Below are 18,941 nucleotides of genomic sequence, written 5' to 3'. Positions count from 1 at the left end.
AAATAATAAACTTGAAGAGATAGGTCCAAGTGGAAGCAAAGTCGTTCGCTGGGAAGGGCTGTTGAAGGAGTCATTGGGACACAGATGTTCTCTGACAAGATCGGGCCCTTCTTGCAGGCTTCCTCCCGTGTCCGGACTTCACTGTGAGCTCTGGGCTCTGTTCCCACCCACGGGTAGCAGTGTGGGCAAGCACTCAACATTTCGCAAGCAGGCTGCACTCAGGAAGATGCTGGCCAACTCCGGTGGAAGGTTTAGCCCATTGTACCCTACCCACTTCCATAAAAGTCGTTGCAAAACTAATAGTAGATCTTTATTCAAAACAATTTCTGAAATAAACAGGAAACATTCTGTACTGCTACTGGGAGTGCTTGCTGGCACTGACAACCAGAGCTTCACTCTGCAGGGAGCATTGCAATCACAGGGGCTGACAGCCCCATGGAGTTACTGTCTGGCACGCGAAGCAGGGCTGGGTGCAGGGAGGACATGTCCCGGTACACACACAGACCATTTGAAGGATTAGCCGGATTGGGTGTTTACTGGAGAGACATTCAGTTCCACATGAGGTATCTGGTATTTGTGGTCAGCGGGGTGCGGCGAGGCAGCTTGGGAGGCTCCTTGTCCTCTGTTGGCAAAGGGTCATAGGTAAAAGGCACTCACTGAGCTCTGCTGCCAGGCGGAAGGGGTTGCAGTCATCAGAGGAAGCTTGTGAAGAGAGGCCCAGCCAAGGATCTTGGCTGGTTTCTGATCTTGCAAATTGTGAGTATCCACGTAGTCTAAATCATCCAGGGAGGCTCTTCTCCCTGTTTGCCTGCCTCTGCGGCCCCAGCGGGGAGAATCAATCTTGATAGCAAGACACGGTTTTCACCGGATGAGAGCGTCGAACACTGGCCACAGTGCAACTTCTGCACACGAGAGCCTGTTTTGGCCTAGAGGAAGGCAAAGCCTCTGCCTCCATCCTGCTCCACCCTGCTCAGTCATATCTAGACAATGATCAGTGCCAAACCTCTGGAAAGGAGACACACTGCTAGGGAGGCCAGAAGGAATCCAGAGACTTTTACAGTGTTCTCACCCGTGTGCTCCCCAACCTGCGAGGCGACCTTTTTTTATAGCCCCACCCTGGGGGTAGGGGAGAGCGGGAGCAGAGAACTTGCTCAGATGTGCTTTGGAGGGTCCTGTCTCCATAATCAATACTTCGGCTTCTTCCTTTCCTGACTCTAAATCTGCAGGTGGCCTGACCCATGGAACTTCATCAGCAATTCTGTGTTCTGCATACAGGGATTCCCTCTTTAACAAGATGACTGGCCGTCAGCATAATTCCAAACACAGTGATGGTGTCTAAGCACTTCTTAGCAATCCTTTAAGAGGCTCCTGCCTAAGTTTATAGCATTCTTAGTCTGAAAGGCACTGGAGGCGCCCTCTCGTCCCTCACCCGCCCCCAGTGGGGCTTCCCGCACCAACCCTGCCTGTTTATGTCACAGTGTCTCGGAGGTGGAGATGGCAATTGTGTATATTCGCAGACACAGAATGAAGACTATGCAGCCTTTGTAATTTTAGGGTCCTCGGCGAAAGTGCCAAGAAGGGGTGACACCTTGTGTATGATCAAACAGCAAGCCACGCATAAGGAGAACAGAGTGAAAATCTAGGGTCACATGTCCTTGGCTCGGAATTGTACTTAGCCAGGCTTCTTTGTGGAGAAGATCAAATCTCTGGTTTTATTGTGGATTAAAATTACATTCAGGAACTCATCTTGAGAGGGTCTTGGGCACCATGTTGCCCTCTGCTCCGGTATGAACGTGTCCCCTCAGGGTCCATGTTTGAAGGTTCAGTACCCAGACTCACTAGCACGGTGTTTGGAGATGGGGCCTCTGGGGCATGAGGTGGGGTCCTGAGGGGGACCCTAGGATGGGATCCGGGCTTTCCTAAGAGGTGGGCAGCTGAGCTGGCTCACCTGCTCTGTCAGGAAGGCCCGTGCCTCATGCTGCACCTCATGGGTGGAAGTTCAGACTGGACACACACACATCTCCTAGATACCTTTCTCTTCTTTGTCCATGACCCTTCTAGATGTTCAGTTATAGCAACAGGAAATGGGTGGATCCTGTTGTGGCTTGAATGTGAAATGCCTCTCCCCACTCCCCAACGCCCCCAGCTGGTAGCACTGACTGCCTAGGAAGCTTGTGGAACCTTTGGGAGGCGGGATCTAGGTGAAGGAAGTGGGTCACTGGGGTGGTGGTGGCTTTGAGGCCTTGTAGCCTGGCTCCACTTCCTGTTCATTCTTTGCTTCCCGAGTGTGGATGCCATGTCCTTCCAGCTTCCTGCTCAGACCACCAAGTCTTTCCTTCCGGGTGTAATGTCTTTTCAGTCATGATGGCCTTTCCCCACTGTGAGCCCAAACTGACCCCTCCTCCCTTAAATTTGTCTGTCAGGTCTTTTGTGGCAGCAACAAGAAAAGAACCTAATAGACGCGGATGCCATCACGGACTCAGAAGGGATCCTGGCTGCATTCCGTCTGCAGAGAGGAGGGAGTCTGACCCACGCCTGACAGACTCTGCTCAGGGGCAGAGGATCAAGGGAGCCCACCTTCCTTGGCAGCCTCCCTCAGCAAGCACACAGGGACGGACTTCAGGTCATTCTGCAGGAAGGCAGGCAGACACCAGGGCCAGGTCGGCCAAGTCGGTGTGTCTCATGCGTGTGGTATTTCTGTCTCCAGCGTGAGAGCAAAACCAGGGTCCAGGCGTGTTGCTTTCCTTACGCGCCTGTGTGGTTGCCAGCTGCACTGCTGAGCTTTCTCTGTTATTTCCTTCGCTTAGGCCTCGGGGCACTTTTCCGATCTTCAGAGGAACATTGCAATCCCGGACCCAGAGGAACAGAATGATGAGAAGATGATTTGGAAACAGTTCCCGACTGTGACCATAAGGAAAACCACACAGAGGGTAACAAGAACCAGACAGATGAATCCATGGGCCCTGAGGATTGGCCGCTGCTCTGTTTTGGAGGACCAGACCGGCTGGGAAGGTAAGTCTTAGCTTTTCTTAGCTCTCACCCTGGGCAGAGGGAGATGAAACTCTGGAAGCCAGTTCATCTGAATGAAGTTTCTGTGATCGCTCGAGGATCCAAGGCGGCCGGTAACAGGTGCCAGAGCTGTTAGTTAACCACGTCGTAGTAGTAATTGCGAAGTCGCAGCTCCACGGCTGTGAATCCCGGTCTGTTCTCTACCCTGGAGGAGGAAGAGATGTGTTACTCTTTGTAGGTAGAGGGGTGGAAACATGATTATCTCACTGTGCCCCCTAGTGGTGAATGCCAGTCACTGCACCCTGCACCAGTGTGGTCTGAAGTCCCTTCTCACTCCCAACCTGCAGAACTCAAGCCTGCATTTTACAAGATCCGGAGGATCTGTGTCCTTGTGAGCTAGAAGGATTTTGTACTATGTTACAGAAGTTAGTTGTCTCAACAACTAACTTGTCCCTGTGTTGTAGATGCATCAGTTCACGCGTGTTGACACAGTCTGGAACCACTTGGGAAGGCAGTCTCAATGAGGGACTGCTGTCTAGAACAGGCCAGCCTGTCAGGGAATTGTTTTGATCATGCTATTTGATACGAAGACCCAGCCTGCTGTGGGTTACCATTCTTGGACTTTCTCAAGGAGGAGAAAGTGAGCTGAGCACAGAAGCATGTACGACGTCTTTTCTCTCAGCTCTCCACTGTGACGATGTGACCAAATGTTTCCAGTCCGTGCCACTTGACTGCCTTGTGACCATGGACTGTAATCTGGAGTTCTGAGCTTAAATAAATCCTTTGCCCCTACGTTAGCTTTTGGCAGAGACATTTTATCACGGCGACAGACATAATTAGGACGCTAGCCACGCCGTCTGCTTCTACAAACACCCAGGTCAATGGAAGGCAGGGTTGAGTACTCACTCATAGGTCCAGCAAAGGTTCATCAGGTCGTACATCTCTCGGGGGCATCCTGGAGGGCACCCCATACGCTCCCCTTTCTCCAGCATGGCGCTCACCTCGCTCCCCTTCATCCCCTGAGACATGAACATGCACACAAGCTTTTAAACCACCTGCCAACAATCAAAGGACCTCACCCCCCCCCCAGACAGAGGGACACAGACACAGGCTGTGCAACACCAAGTGACATCAGTCACAATGCTAGGGGCCCTTCCTCGGAATCCTAGAGTCAGAAGTGAGAAGGGTTGGATGTCTTGGGGAGAAGGGGGGCTTTGGGGTTCCTGCTCTGATTCCTATGCACGTGTGTTCTCATGTGTGGCAATATACTGAGTGGCACCATCCAGGAAAACACACACACACACACACACACACACACACACACACACACACACGTTTCGTTTGCAAAGTGCTACCTTGCAAGCACGAGGACCTGAGTTCAATCCCCAAAGCCCATGTAAACAGTCAAGAGTGGCAGTGAATGCTTGTAATCCCAGTGCTGGGGACAGAGAGACAGGCAGATCCCTGGGGTTTGCTGGCCAGCTAGCCTGGCCTATTGGATGAACTCAGGCTAAGAAAGAGACTACCACAAACAGCAAGGCAAGTAGTCCCTGAGGAATGATGTCTCAACACACGCATATGCATACACATGAGAACACACGTGCATATGCATACATATGAGAATGCACACAATATGTATACATGAGAATGCACACACATATCCATACATGAGAATGCACAGACATATGCACACACACAAGAACGCACATGCATATGCACACACATAAGAACACATGTGCATATGCATACACATGAGAATGCACACACATATGCATATGCTAGAATGCACAGACATATGCAAACACACCAGAATGCACACATATATGCACACACACGCATATGCATACACATGAGAATGCACAGACATATGCACACACACAAGAACACACATATGCACACACACGAGAATGCACATACATATGCAAACACACACGAATGCATACGCATATGCACACACATGCATATACATGAGAATGCACGCACATATGTACACATATGAGAACACAGGAGAATGCACACATATATGCCTACACGAGAATGCACAGACATATGCACACACACAAAAACACACACATATGCACACACATGAGAATGCATACGCATATGCACACACATGCATATGCATACACATGAGAATGCAAGCACATATGCACACATATGAGAACACAGAAGAATGCACATAGCAACAGCTAACATAGTTGATGCTGTCAGTGTCACCATTTCTATTATAACTCCCAAGAAGGATGGTCTGGGGCTGTGTCTGGTGAGTGTGTATGTAACACACACTGAAAATATGTTCACTTAGCACCAAGTGTCATTTCCAGGTGACTGTAAGCTAAGGTTGCACTAACTGTTAGAGGCTGATGAGCAACGCCAGGGTGTCCCCAGGTTCTTGTGGCAATAGCCCAACACTGAGTGATGTTTTCCTAAGGCCACAAGGCTGAGTGAGACATGAAACACACAGTTGAGCGCGGCTCACCCGATAAGGCTTCTGCCCATAGGAGAACGCTTCCCACATCAGGACTCCGAAGCTCCAGACGTCACTCTTGCTGGAGAACTTGTAATAGTTGATGCATTCCGGGGCGTACCACTTCACGGGCCACTTCCCGTGGGTCTGGGCCTGGGAGCAGAACGAAGTCAGGTGTGCACATGCCAATGCAGGCAGAAGTTGGGTGGGAGGAGCAGGGCAGAGAAAAACCTCTGCTGAAACCCATAGTGTCAGCTCGAAGGAAAAGGAGTCAGAAAAATCTTCCGAGGATCAACCAGTTCTGGGGCTGAGGACCTGGTTTAGTCAATAGTGGGCACTCATGAAGCCCTCAGTTTGAGTTCTAGAACAGTGTAACCCAATCATGGTGGTGCGTGACTATAAACCCAGAACTCAGTACCCGTGAAACCAGCCTGGGCTGCATGAATGCATGTCTAAAAAATAAAAATCAACTTGTTTGACTTGTATTTATAAAAGTAAGTTAGCGCAAGCATACTATCCTTTTTTTCAAAACTCAAAATTCAGGGCCAGCAAGATGGGTCAGTGAGTAAGGTGCCTGCTGCCAAGCCTGAAGATCTGAGTTCAGTTCCTGGGACAGACCGGTAGAAGGAGAGAATCAACTCCTGTAAGTTGTCTTCCAGTCTCTATTGGTACATTGTGGCACACATGCCTACAAACACACCACAAGATAAATAAATGTGAGAAAAAAAGAAACAGAAGATGCTAGTCTGAATAAGTCTTCAGCTGAGATACGTTAAGTATTTTTGGATTTCGTTTCTTGATCAACAGAATCAATCTTAAGACTACTTTCCCATTGCAGGGTGTTGATGGCTCACACCTTTAACCCCAGCACTCTGGAGGCAGAGGCAGGTAGGTTTCTGTGAGTTCGAGGCCAGCCTGGTCTTCAAGAGCTAGTTCCAAGGTTACTGGTGAGATTTCCACAATAATAAAACACAGAGAGCATACATTTATCTTTCAATATTTTATGACCTCCTGTCACGAGCCTGCACTGAGCTGTCCTACCTTGTAGTAGTTCTCGTCCGCACGAAGGGCTTTGGAAAGACCAAAATCGCTGATCTTGGCATAATGCTGGGTGACCAGAAGCACATTCCTTGCAGCCAGATCTCTGTGCACGAAATTGGACTCTTCCAAATACTTCATTCCCATGGAAACCTGATGAACCAACTCGATGATGTTCTTATCCTTGATGTGCCTAGAACCACAGGCTGCTGTTAGCAAGGGTATGCGGTGGTCATTGCAAACACACAGCCATGTTCCCTGTGTACATGTAAGAGATGGATCAGTGTAAGAACACTTGCTGCATGAGATGAGGACCTAAATTTTGATTCCCATGTGAAAAAGCTGGATGTGGCCACATGTGCCTGTAATCCCAGCACTGGTAGGGGGTGGAGACAGGAAGATCCTGAGGTTTGCTGGCCACCAGCATAGCCAAAAACAAACAACAACAACAACAACAAAAACCTAAACAAAATAAAATAGCAAAACTCCCTGTTTTTTGGCTTTTGTTCTTGTTTGTTTGGTTGTTTTTTTTTTGTTTTTGGTGTTTGTTTGTTTGTTTGTTTTGAGATAGAGCATCACTGTGTGGCTCAAAATAGCCTAGATCTTGCTATGTAGATCAGCAGGCTGGTTCCAAACTCACAGAGATCCACCAAGCTCTGTTTCTCTGGTGTTGGGATTAAAGACAAGTGCTACCTACCTTACCTGCTGTGTCTTCAGGGAGCAAAGCAGAAAGTAGTAAAGGACACACGGTGTTCTGGCCTCTGCATGTATGCATGGGCATGCACACCCATGCACACCCATGCACACCCATGCACACCCATGCACATGTGTATGCACATACATTTGCCAGGCACAGACATGAAAAAACAACCACGGGAGGCATGGGTAGTGATGCTTTATTTATGTTTTAATAAATAAAGCTTACCTAAAGATCAGAAGGGCAAAGCTAAGCCACTAGAGGTCAGGCAGTAGAGGCTCACAAAGAAGACTCAGCAGACTCAGCCCCTCTCTCCTCCCATTTTCCATTCCCTCTAGTGCTGGAATTAAAGGTGTAAGGCACCATCACCTGGATTTGTTTCTGCATTGATCTTGTGGAGACTGGGGTGGCCTTGAACTCGCAAAGATCCATCTGCCTCTGTCTCCCAAGTCCTGGGATTAAAGGTGTGTGCCACCACTGCTTGACTCTAGTGCCTTAGCGTTGCCCTTCTGATTTTTAGGCAAGCTTTATTTGTTAAAGCATAAGTAAAACATCACTGCAGGCCTGAGTGTGGCAGGTCATCTCTCTGCCGCACAGCCGTTCCAGATTGAACACCGTTCTCACGATGCTCAATGTGTTTCATTTTTTACACATGTACAGAAAGTCATTCAGGGCTGCGGAGACAGCTTAGTCGGCAAAGTGCTCATCTTGCAAGCATGAGGACCCGAGTTTGATACCCAGAGTCTGTGTGAAAATAAAGCCAGGTATAGGGGCCCATGCTTGCAATCTGAACGCTGGGGAAGTGAAGCTGGTGGATTCTTGGGGCTTGCTGCCCAACCTGTCTGGCATAATCGATGAACTCCAGCCAATGAGAGACCCCTGTCTCAAAGGAGACAGGCAATATTCCAGGGTACCGGAACTGCTCTAGGTTGACCTCTGGCTTCCACCGCTTGCACCTGCACAAACATTCATATTCACACACATATACTGGAAATAGTAAAGAACGGGTGTATAAAGTGAGAAGTGGTCAGCCTTGGCTCCCAGGAGTCAGAGATGACTCTAAATCCCTGTTTCAAACTGGATAGGTTACAAATTGGCTCTGTGTTTCCATTCCCTGCCTGTAAAGAAGGGTTCACACCCTCTTTCCACAGAGTTGAAGGCAACAGCTAAAGTACAAACAATGCCGCAACAGTGTGATGAGCTAAGCCACTGAATTTGGTTCTTTCTAGGAGTTTCTCTGTGTTGACCACAGCCTTAGAGCAGCTGTGCCTAGACCACTGATGAGCAATCAGTGAACAGCAGCCTGCTCCTGAGATGCAGGTGCTCAGGAGGTCAGCAAGAGGAGACAAGACTGGTACCCCAGGAAGATGCTCATTCACGGTGTTTACCTAGGAAGAATGTTCTGCCTGTTGCAGAAGGTGCCCTGCCCGCACACCTCGAGGATTTTATCACTGGGCAGAGATTCAAGACCAAATGATAGTGAGAGTTGTTTTCTGCCAGGGCTAGGGAGATGCTTCAGTTGGTAAAGTGTCTGATGCACAAGGATGAAAGAAGACCTGAGTTGGGGATTCACAGCACTCAGATAAAAGCCAGGCATGGCTGTAGGAACCTGGAATTCCTGGGGCTCCAGAGCCAGCCCAGTTTGTCTGAATCGGTGCGCTCCAGAGTCAGTGAGACCCTGTCTCAAAAGATCGGGTGGAGATTCTAAGTGATAGCTCAGTGGTTAAGAATGCGTGCTGTTCTTGTCTAGGGCCTGAACTTGGCTGGGAGGCTCACAACTGCCTGTAACTCCAGATCCAAGGGATCGGACACTCTTTTCTGGCCTCTGTGAGTATCTGTATTCATGGGGCACACACTCACACAGGCATATGCTCATAAATAAACAATAATAGGAGGGAGAGTGATAGAGGAGAGAGAATGACATCCTACATTGACCTCTGGCCCCCCCATACATTCACATAGGTGTGCTCCAACAGATGTATACACAGGAGAGAGAGAGAGAGAGAGAGAGAGAGAGAGAGAGAGAGAGAGAGAGAGAGAGAGAGAGAGAGAGAGAGAGAGAGAGAGAGAGAGAGAGAGAGAGAACTGGATCTAAAGGCTGCATCTCCCCTCATTCCATGAGGTTTCTCAATTCCCTGAGCATGGAACAATGTAGGAATGTAGGAAATGGGGGGGGGGAGAGCTTCCCACAGAAATCAGGCCCCAGCACAGCCCAAGGGGGGCCAGCGCACAGCTCCTGTGCACCTGAGCTCCACGGCACCTGTTCTGCTGCAGGTACTTGTTGAGGGGCCCCAGCTCCGCCATCTCCATCACCAGCATCCAGGACTCGGCCTCACAGATTCCGATCATGCGCACAATGTAGGGGTTGTCCAGCTGCTGCATGACGTTTGCCTCTGCTAACAGCTCATCCTTCAGAGCGGGGTCGTTGGCCTCGTTCTTCAAGATTTTCACAGCCACTGTCTTCACAACTCTGTAACACAGATTGTAGCTCATGAGAAACTTTCCAAACTGCCTAGAAGTTCTCTTCCGTGAGGCATGATGCCCGGGTGTGGCTGGGGTCGTAGAATGCACAATGCCAGGGGTTGACCAGGGTGGGGAAATGCTGACACACTCGCTACAGAATGAGAGTCTCTTAAAGCCATTCAGAAAGTGGCCACAGGCTGGGGGGACAGCTCAGTGTGTAAGGTGCTTGCCATGTAAGAGTGAGGACCTGAGTTCAGATCCTCAGGCCCCACAGGAAGTTGGATATAGCAGCATAAGACTGTAATGGCAGCACTTCTAAGGCACGAAGACACGGGAGAATCCATGGACACCAAGGGGTCAGCCATGAACCCCAAGAGTCTCTGTTTCAAGCAAGGTAGAAAAGTAAGAAGTGACACCCAGGATTGTCCTTTGACCTCTATATTGGTGCTGTGGCAGGAGCACCTGCATGCACCGTGGACACACATACACCTAAGTACACACACACATGCACACACACTTAAAAATGGCTAGTACCATTTTCCTCATTCTTGCAGAAATTTTATCACAGGTGTAGTTTCTCAAATCACACATAGTTAATGCTTGTTCTTTCATTTAAACCACATTTTGTTAGAAAATTTTCAAGAGTTTGGCATGATCCATGTGATATTTTAATGTGAAAATGAAAAATCTATATTTTGGAAATATGTTGGGACTTGCTTCAATCCAACAAAGCCCAATGGGAGAGACTGTTTCTTTATCTTTAACTCTGAGGTTTAACAATGTGTGAGTTTTGAACTGAACCTGGTGGTACACACTTGTGACCCCCAGCACCCCAGAGGTAGAGATGGGAGGCCCCAAACTTTAAGGTCGTCTTTAATTCCCTCTAAATATAACAGCTGTCATTTCTGTCAGATCAGCTATGTCTTTTGCAAGAGAGCAGCAAGACCAGCATTGCCTGTCACTGCTTCCTCATAGGAAGAAAGGGTGGGGATGACCATTGGATTGTCACCTGGATTCCTGCAGCTCTCTCTGGCACCTCCCAGACGTCTCTATGAGATTCTGCCCTAACTGAACAAATACTCATGGTCTTGGGAGGTGCTAGTGCACACAGACCGTGAAGCTTAGCAGGAGTGTGTGAGGTCGTATGTGGGGGGACTGAGGTGGGTTGAAAGAAAATGGCCCCCAAAGGGAGTGATACTATAGCTTTCTCGGAGGAGGTTTGGTTTTGTTGAACGAAGTGTCACTGTGGAGGTGGGCTTTGAGGTCTCATAAATGCTCAAGAGACCATCTAATGTCTCAGACTACTTCTTGTTGTATGCAAGTCGAAATGGAGGAGGACTCTTAGCTGCTTCTTTACCACCAAGTCTGCCTGCGTGCTACCATGTCGCACCATGACGATAATGGACATCTGAAAATAGAAGCCGCCCCATTAAATGTTTTCCTTCATGGTGTCTCTTCACAGCAATAGAAACCCTACCTAAGACAGGGACTATACACATCCCTGTAGAAGCCAGACTTCTTGGTGGTGCAGTTCCCGTAAGCAACCCTCATACATGCTCTGAAGTCAGTCTGATAACTCACTAGTCCCTCATGGTGAACTCTGGGGGAATTGTACTCTGGTTTGTGGTTGGTGCTCTGTAAGTAGACACTTGTTTACATCTGCCAGGGTTAGCCTCTGCAGTAGCCAGGTTTCCAATCTATTGCTCTTTGGTAGACAGAGGAACAAAGTCCCACTACCTGTAAACAAGGGTAGCAGACAGTAATACAGACTATTCCAAGCTGAGGAAAGTCCCCAATTGAAAAATACTAAAACAGCTTCTATAAGGTTCACCAGCTATGCCATACATATAGCTTTCTGCAACATCATGTGATTTACTGGCTAGGCTATGTCTATATGCATATGTGAATACATTTGTGGTATTGAAAATGGGTGTCTGGGCCCAGAATTAAAGCGCATACATTGTTTTACTTTTTTTAGTTTGTTTCTTTTTGAGACAGGGTTCTATGTAATCCATTCTGGTCTCAAGCTTGCTGTAAGTGGCAGTTGACTTTAAACTTCTGGTCCTCCTGCCTCTACCTCTGGGGTGCTGAGGATCACAGGTGGTGCCACTATGCCCAGTTCAAAGCTCACACAATGTTAAAGATTAAAGGCACACTTCTCTCCCAGTGGGCGCTGTTAAATTTAAGCAGCCCTCAATGTGTTTCCAAAATATAGATTTTTCATTTTCTCATAAAAAAATCACATGAATCATACTGAACTCTTGAAAATATTATAACAAAATGTGGTTTAAATGAAAGAACAAATATTAGCTATGTGTGATTTGAAAAACTATACTTGTGATAAAATTTCTACAAGAATGAGAGTTTCTTTTGCTGAACCTTCAAACTGGAGAATAAAAACAGTCAGTTAAGGGGCCGTGAGAGATTCTGTAGGTAAAGGAGCATGCTGCCAAGCTTGAGGACTGAAGCTTGATCCCTCAATCCCCATACCTGCATGCGTGTATACACACACACACACACACACACACACACACACACTACAGCCACACACATACACACACCTAAAAAAATAGAATGCATCAAATAACAGAATAAGTGGGATAGACACACCAGAAAAGCACACACACTAGTGTTGTACTGATTTGGGATGCAGTCCATGGTCTTTACAAGTGCATTTAGACAGTTCAGTTCCTGAGGAGACTCTCTGGGTCCTCCTGGAACCATGGGAGGTTCCATTCTGTCATCTCTAGCCACCTATTTTGACTTTTATATTTAGGTTTCTTGTTGCATCTATGGTGTGAGGTAGGGATCCAAATTTATGTTTAAAAAAAAAGTCTCAATTCCTCTAAATATTTACAAAAGAAAATACCACCTTTTCTAGAGAAGTCCAAGAGAAAGTGATGACCCACTAATTTCATGAGACTGCCATTGTTCTGGTGTCCAAACATTTGTTTATGTTGGCTCAGGAAGAGACTTTCTGAGACTCCTCATTTTCCAACATTTGGGCTCTTTTACAGACAAGAGAATAAGACCTCATTATAGGAATGTAAAAAAGCAATTGATAGCTTTACAGGGTGGTTTGAATGAGAATAGTATGTTCACATACTCAGTTTTTCAAAAGGTTTGCTTTAAATTTTGTATCTAAGTGTGTGTATGCGTTGGTATATGCATGTTGAGTGCAGGTACCCTCAGTGATGTGGGAGTTCCTTTTGTGTGTTGCTTGAGCGGGCAGAACTTACGTAGGTAGAGAAGACAGAACTGAATTCTGGGAGGAAAAAAGCAGAGTCAGAGAGATGCCACGGACCCACTGTTGGAGATAGATGTTCTGAGACTTTGTTGGTAGGCCACGAACGCGTGGTGATATACATTAATAGAAATGGGTTAAACTAATATGTAGGAGTTAGCCAATAAGAAGTTAGAGCTAATGGGCCAAGCAGTGATTTAATTAATACAGTTTCTGTGTGGTTATTTCAGGGCTAAGCTAGCCGGGCAGCCGGGACAAACAAGCGGGCCTTCCTCCTTCACCCTCAGAGTCCAGAAGAGGGCATCAGAGTCTTTGGAGCTGGGGTTAAGGGCAGCTGTGATCCATCTAACCTGGGTACAGCAGAGTGAGTTTAGGTCCTATGGAAGAGCAGTATACCCTCTTAACCTCTGAGTCATCTCTCTCTCTCTTAATATTCAACTTTAAAAGTGACTGTGATTCAAATACAACTATTTAAAAATGGCCTCTGTGCTTGTACACAGGACGCAAGGCACCAGAAACCAAAGTTTTACAAACATATAAAGATCCAGCAAATGCCTATACCAAGGTTAGTTGCAGGTTGTCATGTTTCGGAGGTACAACATAGTCATATTTTCTTATGAATTTGCTTATTTCTATTTAGTTATTTTCTACGAGGCACATGTGCTAACACAAACATTTCATTACTGTGACTACAGTTAGCACACACAAAGGGTGCTTTCTTTACAAAAGAGTCGGAAATGAAGGTGGGCAAAAGGGAAGAGTTGATTACAGAGCTTGCTGCCAAGCCCGATGACCTGAGTTTAGTTCCTGGAACACCAACTTACGTGTCCTGTGACCACATGAGATGAATGTTGGGACATAGGTGCACATACACAATAAGACATGATTTCAAAACGAATACATATAATGCTAGTGAAAAAGTACTAAGCCATGCGAGGCTAAACTTCACATCTGGGATTAGACGAACATTCTCAGTGCATTTTTTTGAAATTTTCCATGCTGCCTGCTCACATGAGGGTGACTGACAGTAACACAATGGGGTAACGGTACTTACTTTTTCATTTGGTAGTATCCCTTTTTCACGGTCCCGAAGTTACCGGAGCCCAGTTCATTGTCCTCCAGGGTTAGCAGGCTCCTGTCTAGGTAGACCTCTTTGGGCCTGATCTCTTCGGGGTCGGCGTAAGGGCTCTCATACACCTCTGTGTCCATGGGCAGGGCCTCTCTCTGAAGGCCTGCAAGGCAGTTAGGTAACACATAACTCCAGACAGGGTGCCTGTGAGCTTTTACCCATTGACCCCTGCCCACCACTCCTGTGGTCTTATGGGGAATTTACAGGCAAGTGAGAACTGAAGCAAGGGGAGATGGGTCTTCCACACCAGTAGGCTTTAAGGACATTCTTTGTGACCCTTTGTGAACAGTCTTTGACATCCTCCTGTGAAGAGGTGCCACCAAGGACATGATCCTTGCTGGGTTTTTTTTTTTTTTATAAATGAACCATGATGCATGTGCTCTCCAAGGCAAGGCTATGAAAAGCCAAAATGCTTAATATTTGAGATGCTAAGGATGGCATCCCACTGTCCTGAGGCTCCCAAACTGTGGGAAGGACCGTGAAACTCAACATCTATCCAACAATGGCCTTGATGACATGTGGAACACTGTACCTGACTTTTGCAGTGCTGGGAAAGAAACCCAGGGCTCCGTACATGCCAGACAAGACCTCTACCGTGAACCACATCTCCAGCCACAAGGAATAAATTAAGAGAGAGAATTACCTCTTGCTGCTTTAAGCCTCTGGAGGCAATTTATAGCAATAAACAAACCTCAAGCTCACTTAAAAAAAATAACAACATAGATACACTCATGAACCCAAGAAAACCAACCAGAGGTCTCAATTCTGGGAGTAAGTCACCTCTGTGGTCTCCCAGTCATCGTGACTGTGAGTCGTATCTTCTGTCAAGACCACATGCTCCTCCAAGAAAGGCAACTGGTCTATGGAGTGTGAAAGACACAGGATTTGAAGCAGAAGCATGGTGCTGTCAATGGTGACAACTGTTGGGATCTTGTTACTTGTTTTAATTGCAAGAGACCATTTTCACTTGACAGACTGCTTATTTTATGGATAAGGGATGTCTTCTGCCTGTGACTGGACATCGCTGCTGCCTAGTGTTGACCCTCACCATAAGGGAGATTTGGAACAGTGCCCTGAATTTGTAAGCTGACTCCATACACTGACAAGCATGTGTGCACCCTGCTCTGAAGGTTCACTGAGTGAAAGCACATCTCTCACCTCTGTCCGGGGCCCAGGACCCTCCTGTTGGCTCATAGGGGTTGAAGGTCACGGTACTCTCAGGACGACTCCCTTGGGGTGTGGCAGTCTGGAGCACAGGAATGACAGTATGTTATCATTTCTGCACGGATGCCATTATTCTCAAATGATCACTGGTTAGCTTATGCAGGAGACAGAGGAAGAGTTAAGAAGAGGTCAGAAGGCTTTTCTCAGTCTTCAGGCAACTGTTTGGACCTGAGAAGGTTAGACAGGCTCATGCCTTACAGCACCCACCCCTGACATGGCCTCAGAACTGGAGGGAGAGAATCCATTCTGCTCCTTCTAGTAGAATTTCCTTCCCAATTATGTGCCTTCTCTGTGTGTTTCCCACCTCCCCGAAGATGGGAGAACCTCGTACATTCCCCACGGATTTATTTCTGCCTAATTTCATGTGGAAGTTATTTAAAAAGCAAAGTTGAGCTGTGTCCACCTCTTTCCCTTCCATACAGATTTAGACACAAGGCATTGATGCCACAGGGTAGCCCAGGCCACTTAGCTACAAGCCCCAAAGAAGGATGCATCCTGCCGAATCCCCACCCCCACCCTGTGCACTGCTGCCATTGATGATAACGATAAAGTTAGTGAGGACAGGCAGCAGGCACGTGCCGTGCCACAAGACAGCGATGATTGCAGCAGGCACGTGCCAGGCCACAAGAGAAGTTCTCTTTGCCTTCCTGAAGAAGAGGAACTCCTCCTTTTTACCTGTGACTGGTCATTGAGGCAGAAGCTGAAGGAAAGCCTCACTGGCCCGTAGACATTTATATATAGGCGAGGGGATTCTCACTCACTCCATTAAGAGCGATTTGCCCTGTGAAGCAGGTGGAGGGGAAACTCTCCTTGTATTCCTATGGATTTTCCATTTGAAACATTTTTCTCTTCTTCTGACCCATCTCTACCCACAGATTAAAACAAGATGATGGCTACTAAACTTGTCTCACCAGCAAACCACTGTTCGGCTTTAACCCTCCTCCCCTCCCCCCATTTTTGTTTATCGTGCACATCTATTTACCTTATCAGATCCACATATTGCCATGAAGAAATGAGACAGCACCAGGTTTGGGGGGATTTAAAGAAACAGAGACACTCAGCTAACATTACACAGCCACTGTCTTGAAGCTCACATTCAATTCTCTTGTCTCACTAACATGACATTCTCACACATCAAAATTTAACAACAGAGTCACACTGTGTCATTACGAGCACAGGGACATGTGTCTCAAGATACATTGACTTCCCAGCTACACGGTGTTTGTCATGAGGTAGAGGCTGGCAATGCCTGTGGCAAAGGACCTTTCAATGAAGTCAGAGGACGTCTGGTTTCAGATGCCATGGAGATGCCACTGGATTCACTTTCTTGTGGTTTGTCCAAACACTCCTGCTGGGTTGTATAACAAAACTAACCACAACAACAGAGCAGAAGTTATGCAAAGGTAGGCATTAAATCAAAGCTCAGCAGCTGGGCCATGCTGTAACGGGAGCTTAGGAAAAACACACAACACAAGCATGTGAAAGAATGGGTGTTGGATGAATAGGTGGGTGAATGAATGTGTGTACATACGCATGTATGTATGTGTGTGTGTATGTATGTGTTTATGTATGTATGTATGCATGTATGTATGTGTGTGTACGTATGTATAGATGGATAGAGAGGTGTGTGGGTTTGTGGATGGATGAGTGGATGGATAAGTGGATGGACAGACAGATAAACGGATGGATAGTTGAACAGATGGATGAATGGATGGATGGATGGATGGATGGATGGATGGATGGATGGATGGATAATGGACGGTTTGACAGAGAGATTTAAAAGTAACTTTTCATTAGTGGGAAATGTGAAATGTAAACATGTACAGTTTTAAATGAGTTCTCTCTTGAGTCTCTGCACTCAGAGAGGGAACTAGGTCCAGGTAAATCTCTTATGACCCTCTTAAACTTTTACATATGACTTCAGTAGTGTTGGGTGTTGCTTGGATCCCTCTTATCTCTTATACTACCATTGCCCTGGCTAGGGACAACTCTCTTAGCTCATACTTAATTCCTACCGGATCTATCCTTCCCACCCCGCTATGCTCCCTCTATAAACAAACCCCAGCCATAAAGAGTCTTTAAAAGTGTTTTCAGGTTAGCACAATGACAATTTTAAGTGTTTTTAAAAAATTATTTTCTCTGTACACAGGAAAATTGTGAGATTCCCAAGACACATTCTGGCCCACCATGGAGTTAAAGGATACCCCAAGATGGGGAAAACAGGTCTATCCCTTCCTATGGCTAGAAGAGTTCCTGCCCTCTGCCCTACAGTGCCTCGTTCCTGGGCTGCACACAGCCTTTCTAGAATAGTCTCCAAGGCAAGAGGACTTCAAATGGCTTGTTACAATAAACCAGCACCCACAATTTCCTAACAAAATCTGCTAGGGATGTTTTTAAAGCAGAGTTTAGGGACTTAGAAAAATCACTGGAAAAATGGCAGTGTATCAGAAGCAAGGGGGAATGGGTGGCAAGGGACCCAGATCATCCCAGCTCCTGCAGGGAGTTCATATCCAGACTGACAGGTGCTATCCCTGTGTCTGTCTGATAGACACAGGAAAGGGCTTTGGAGAGTCAGCCTCCACTTATATGGGTGTAGCACAAGGCCTCATTTCTATTCTACCCATCACAAAGCACCCTATGAGAATGAGCATTCCTGATCCAGAAACAGAGACCCCCAAGACCCTCCAAGGGATACATAACTTTTCTCATCTGGATGTCTCAGCCCTCAGCAGGTCCCCACCACCTCCTGCCTCATGCACAGGCAGAGACCTATGGGATTGGGGCAATAACGGCATCCAACTTGGGGCACTTCTGTAGAAGGAATGGGTGGTTTTCCACTGGGATAGTTAAAAGAGCAGTTGACTGCTTTGTAACATAGATGAAGACACAAGGCCACACTTCCAGCTTTCCCACAGTACTTGAGAACAGGCCTTTGCTGGGACCACTGTCATCACTAAACGCTCTGGAAGCAAAGCCTCCAGGACTATGGCTCTTTTAAAGGAAGGAACACAAAGTCACAATGACAACCAACCACGCATGGGCCAGTGTTAAAACGGAGGGAAATGTGAACTGCAGTGAAGAGCGCACTGCGGGTAGGCAGCCCTGACCTGCGTCATCAGTCTCTCCACTTTGTGTTTGGTGGTCTGCCCCTTCTCGGGCATCATCTTTTCTGCATCGAGAACAGCTTAAAGGAAGTGCTGACAGCCTCACCTCCCTGCTACTTCCCACCAACTCACGCCTTCTAGGTGCCTCTAGATGGTGTCAGCTACCCAACCTTTGGTAGACAATTTTCAAGTTCAAACTACTCTGTCTCAGTGCATGAAAAGGATGTGTGTGCACATGCATGATATTGTGTGTGTGGCTGAGCAGTTATGTGTGTGTGCTTGTGGTGGGGGGCAGAAGTAAACCTTAGGAACCACCCACCCTAGTATTTGATACTGTGTCTCCATGGCGGGGTGGCTGGTTAGTATGCCCCAGAGATCTGCCGGACTCTACCTCTCTGGCCAGTAATTGCCAGAGCTCTCCATCACATGCAGCTTTTTATGTGGATACAGGGGATCAAACTCAGACCCTCACAGTTGTGTGGTGAGTACTTTATTGACTGCTCTCTCTCCTCTCTCTCTCTCTCTCTCTCTCTCTCTCTCTCTCTCTCTCTCTCATCTGTCTGTCT

General features: G+C 47.2%; 1 protein-coding gene across 1 annotated transcript in view; it reads right to left on the bottom strand.

The window, feature by feature from the left end:
- Positions 1 to 297: 297 nt before the first annotated feature.
- The window catches only part of Syk (spleen associated tyrosine kinase), a 71,273-nt gene continuing 52,629 nt past the window's right edge, over positions 298 to 18,941 (bottom strand). The window contains exons 8-14 of the mRNA XM_026783147.1: positions 15,206 to 15,293; positions 13,973 to 14,150; positions 9,472 to 9,681; positions 6,518 to 6,707; positions 5,489 to 5,629; positions 3,916 to 4,028; positions 298 to 3,214 (exon numbers count right to left, since the gene is read on the bottom strand). Coding sequence (XP_026638948.1) covers positions 3,142 to 3,214; positions 3,916 to 4,028; positions 5,489 to 5,629; positions 6,518 to 6,707; positions 9,472 to 9,681; positions 13,973 to 14,150; positions 15,206 to 15,293 — 993 coding nt within the window. The 3' untranslated portion in view covers positions 298 to 3,141. The remainder of the gene's footprint in view (positions 3,215 to 3,915; positions 4,029 to 5,488; positions 5,630 to 6,517; positions 6,708 to 9,471; positions 9,682 to 13,972; positions 14,151 to 15,205; positions 15,294 to 18,941) is intronic.

Source organism: Microtus ochrogaster, chromosome 16 (assembly GCF_000317375.1).
Source record: "Microtus ochrogaster isolate Prairie Vole_2 chromosome 16, MicOch1.0, whole genome shotgun sequence".
Lineage (NCBI taxonomy): Eukaryota > Metazoa > Chordata > Mammalia > Rodentia > Cricetidae > Microtus > Microtus ochrogaster.
The sequence above is the reverse complement of the archived record's forward strand: the minus strand, read 5'-3'. Positions and strand labels throughout refer to the sequence as shown.